A 5,059-nucleotide genomic window follows, 5' to 3' on the forward strand; every position below is an offset into this window, starting at 1 on the left:
GAACTTCTATAACTATCTTGTGTCATATATATATGGATATATATATGGTTATTTGTATGTATGTACCAAGAGTTCCTGTAAAACCACAACAAATTCCTTGTGTTTGCGCACACTTAAGTGGTGAATAAAGCTAATTCTGATTCTGATTCTAATAAGAAAGCACCCCTACAACAACTTCTGAAAGTGAACGGTATAGTGTTTTATTCGAGCATTACATAAAAATGTCATTTTAACATTAGTGTAATCATTATAACATGAGTTTAGGAACTGAATAATAAAAAGGAAAAATAAAACACTGCTTAGTATTTACTCTTTGACTTCAATATGCACTGATTCTTATTTAAGCTACAAAAGTTATTTAGGTAAGAGCAGTGAGTGATTTTCTCTTTGTCTTTTGTTCATGGCCCCAGATATTGCAAGCTGTAGTGATATGCATATTGTGATATGTACATTTGCAATATTTCGATAATTTTGATATATTGCACAGCCCTAGTAGGTACTTCTTTTCAATAAGTACTTACACTGTGACTGTTAAAAAAGTATGTTCTATATAGTATGAATGTGTGTAGTATGTAATCCGGATGTACTACATTTGTCCTTGTCATGAATCTTGTAACAAGTCAACTGGGTACTTTTTGCCTACTGTTTTACAAATACTGTGAATTAAATGTGAATTCTCTACTACTCTTTTCAAATACTGTATTTCACATATTATATAGTAGGGAAGTGTGCATATTGGGATGCAGCCTATATATGAGAGAGAGCGAGAGAGAGAGGACCATTTGGGATGAACTGATTTACTAGAAAAATCAATTAACTATGAAAATAGCTTATGCTACTGAAAAATGCAGTTAAGTTAGCGATCCCACTAACTCCTCAGCACGGACACAAACAGAACCATGAAAGAAAATGGTGTACGCTACATTTTAAATACAGACATGTTATAAATTCAGTCTGTGCTACAGTAAGGGTGTAAAATACAAGGCTTATTATTATATAAACATGACATGGCAGTTTTATAGTTCAATATTATTTTCATTTTCCACATTTTTTGTTAAGGCTTGGCTTACCATTCCTTCACTATAACCATGACATCGATGAAAGGTAACAGTTTAAACAAAGAATGTGTCAGAATCCTCTGGCACTCACTAATGTGCTTTCTTTATCTGCCTTTTAACCTATTAAAATGTTTTATAATATTATTAACACAAAACACTTCCACCTAATTTTGTTAATGAGGTGGTTATGTGTTTTTGTGATTATGAACAATCAGTCTCTCTTAACTGCTTCTAACAATTACATAACCTCACCACCAGCACTGAAACTGATGTTATCATTAATGAACATAAAAATGTCTTTCTTTCCCTATCTGTCAGATTCTCTGAGAGACAGAGCCCACGGCTGAGTAAGGTGTTGCGAATTCTTGCCTTTGCCTACCCTTACCTGTTTGACAACATTCCTCTCTTCTACAGGGTAAGTTTCAGCATACTCAACGCAATGCCCAGGCTGTTCAGACAAAGATCTGATTGGTTAAATAACCTAATGTCCAAATGAATGAAGCTGGTAATTCTGTGATTTGTATTGGAAATGACTGTTTGATCTATTTATCTTGTTGTATTTGTTTACCACTGGGGACACATTTCTTAAATTTTAGAAGATTTTTTTCTAGGTTAAAGTAGAGTTTTTTGTCCCCCTGGAAAACCCACTTCAGTGCATTGTTTTAAAAAAAATGTTTATACATGTTGCTTGAGCATATGAATACACTACATGGCGTCACCTGTAATTTTTTTCTGTTGCCTCTTTCTAGTTATTTCTGTGTGTAGGTGAGGGTTGCACTGATAATGAAGCAAACTCCATTCATGTTCACCATACTCTGTTTGCTTTTCTCACCGGCTTCCTGTTTGCAACACACTTGCCTGAGAGACTGGCACCTGGACGCTTTGATTACATAGGTAAGTAACGACCACTCACATAGATATGAAATATTTATAAATATTAGATATTTTACAGTGTCTGTTTCTAGCTGTGCATTTTCACGATCTCCTCTAAGAAGACCTAATGGGTGTGAACTAGTTCATTACAGAGGGTTTTCAGAATACAGACAGTATCTGAATTATAATAGGTGTGAAATAAAGAAGTCCAGAATCAAAAATCTCAAAGAAATTCAGAAACCACACTTAAGAAAATACATCTTTAAAACAGGACCACAGGGATTTCTTCAGGAAATCTTCATTCAGTGTTCTCAAGTGAATGGCTCTCTTCTGACCCCTACAGGCCACAGCCATCAACTGTTTCACGTGTGTGCAATAATTGGGACACATTTCCAAATGAAGGCCATCGAATCTGACATGGTGCTGAGACAGTCACAGCTGCTGGTCACTGCTCCTCCTATCACATTTAATAATACAGTTGGATCATCTTTGGTCTGTGTCTGCATCAGTCTGGGGATCATATGTCTTTATAGTCTACCTCTGCTGTACGGCTCCTCAGAAACACACCCAGCATCAGCTAAAGGAAAGAAATGCAAGCACTAAAAGCTCCTTGAGACAGGGGGAATAATTGCAGTCTTGCACAAGTTACTAACGTTATTATGAAAATACGAAAATATATATATATAGGACATTCTTACTGGATATTACATTATAAAAAAAATCCCCTAGAGGGGTTTGTAAGTAATGCAAAGAGTAATGAATGTGTTACTGCATGAATTCTGCTTCTCAGGGAAGATCAAAAAAGGCACTGAATCTCAGGACAATGTAAGTCAGTGGGAAGGTGTGTAAAAGTGGTAATTTATGGTGTATAGAAACACATTTATTAAATGAATGACGCATCACAATTAGGTTTACAGTATCAAACCTGAACAGGTAAATGTGGAATAAATACAGAAACACCCTAATTTACATAACCGACATACTTTAATACATAGAAGCAAATTGGTGATCATTCTGTCCATCCAACATTGTCCATCCAATTTCCATACGCTACAAATTAGAGTATGCGTTTGGAATTAACTAATTCACTTGAATTAATCAGATGCACTTGAATGAATTACACTTTCCTACGCTACCTACTGTATGAGAGGACCATTTGGGATAAACCAATTCACTAGAATGAATCTGACTTTTCTACAATAGGAATGAGAGGGGGGACCTTTTATGTGAGTATTTTCTTTTCAATTTTCAGACATTTGGTCATAATCTCAGGACATAAGGATACTTCACTCAAAAATGAAAATGTGCTGTTAATTTACTCACCCCTAAGCCATCCAACACGTTGGTGACCTTTTTTCTTCAGATAGCCTAAGACTATGGATTACATGTAATAATTTTGTAAATAACATTCAGTTTCTTGCACAAGCCGATTGTTTTGCTTCATAAGATTTGTGATGCCTGTATATGCTTTTTTTGACTCTCAAGTGATAAATCTCCAAGGACCATGGTTTCAGCTAAAAATCTTCTTTACTGTTCAACTGAAGAAAAAAAAAGTCAACTACATCATGGATGGTCTAAGGTTGAATAAATCAACAGCAGATTTTTGGGTGGTTTATCTCTTTAACATATGTCATTACATGTGTGCACAGTCTGCCAAAGTCTACAGTGACAGCATTTGTATATTCTACTTATTTATTTTCTGTGAAACTGCACCACATTTTTCCTGTGGTATCTTTTCCTGTGGTATAGAGTGTGGGAGGTATTGCATATTTTCATAACATCAGGTCCCACCTTGGTCGTGTAACAAAAAATGAAACTATTTATTGTTTGCAGGATTCTTTATAATAAAATCTTACGCCAAAATAAAATATTAGGCCACAGCCATATCACCCTGCAGCCCAAGACTGGTTACCCACTGAAGCTAAGCAGGGTTGAGCCTGGTCAGTACCTGGATGGGAGACCTCCTGGGAAAACTAGGTTGCTGCTGGAAGAGGTGTTTGTGAGGACAGCAGGGGGTGCTCACCCTGTGGTCTGTGTGGGTCCTAACACCCCAGTATAGTGACGGGGACACTATACTGTAAAAAAAAAAAAACACCGTCCTTCGGATGAGACGTTAAACCGAGGTCCTGACTCTCTGGTCACTAAAAATCCCATGGCACTTTTTGTAAAGAGTAGGGGTGTAACCCCGGTGTCCTGGCCAAATTCCCTCCACTGGCCCTTGTCTGTCATGACCTCCTAATAATCCCCATCCACTGAATTGGCTCTATCTCTCTCTCTCTCTCCTTTCCGCCTGTAGCTGGTGTGTGGTGAGCGCACTGGCGCCGTTGTCCTGTGGCTGCCGTCGCATCATCAAAGTGGATGCTGCACACTGGTGGTGGTTGAGGAGAGACCCCCCCACATGATTGTAAAGCACTTTGGGTGTACAGCAATACACAAGAAAGCGCTATATAAATGCCTCATTCATTCATTCATTCATTCCTTCATTCATTCATTCATTACATTTTTTTTCAGCCTAGACCTGTTTTATTTCTTATTGAGACCTATAGTTACCTTTATCAGTGTGACTGCAAGAGAGGTTTATATTGATATTCTATATACACTGCCCTCTACAGCCTGGTGGAAGCAGGACACGTTAGAAAAGTCTCAAACTTTGCAATAGCCTACTGTGATTGAGGGATTTAAGACATTAAGTGTAACAATGTCTAGCCAGTTTCTATATACTTCTACTCAAACCTGAAATACTGTCGAAATTAAATTTATGTCTGGCAGAAGGGTGGTGGCAACTACTTGTATTGGAATTATTTGTTTATCAATAGGGACACAATGAACAACCTTTACTTCCAATATATTTACATTTACATTTAGTCATTTAGCAGATGCTTTTATCCAAAGCGACTTACAAATGAGGACAATGGAAGCAATCAAAATCAACAAAAGAGCAATGATATACAAGTGCTATAACAAGTCTCAGTTAGCTTAATGCAGTACACGTAGCAAAGGTTTTTAAAATAATATAATAAATAAAAAGAAAACGAATAGAGCAAGCTAGTGTTAGAGGTCTTTTTTGCTTTTGTTAATTGTATAATAAATGAAAAGAAAACCGATAGAATACAAAAAGATTAGAAAGC

The 5,059-nt window shown here is 36.7% G+C and overlaps 1 protein-coding gene across 1 annotated transcript in view; it reads left to right on the forward strand.

Moving 5' to 3' along the window:
• Window positions 1-2,534, forward strand: part of LOC107700397 (membrane progestin receptor gamma-B-like) — a 7,812-nt gene extending 5,278 nt beyond the window's left edge. Inside the window, exons 5-7 of the mRNA XM_016502031.1 lie at window positions 1,377-1,473; window positions 1,808-1,952; window positions 2,275-2,534. Coding sequence (XP_016357517.1) covers window positions 1,377-1,473; window positions 1,808-1,952; window positions 2,275-2,534 — 502 coding nt within the window. The remainder of the gene's footprint in view (window positions 1-1,376; window positions 1,474-1,807; window positions 1,953-2,274) is intronic.
• The last annotated feature ends 2,525 nt before the right edge of the window (window positions 2,535-5,059 follow it).

Source organism: Sinocyclocheilus anshuiensis, unplaced genomic scaffold (genome assembly GCF_001515605.1).
Source record: "Sinocyclocheilus anshuiensis isolate Anshui unplaced genomic scaffold, SAMN03320099.WGS_v1.1 scaffold154, whole genome shotgun sequence".
NCBI lineage: Eukaryota > Metazoa > Chordata > Actinopteri > Cypriniformes > Cyprinidae > Sinocyclocheilus > Sinocyclocheilus anshuiensis.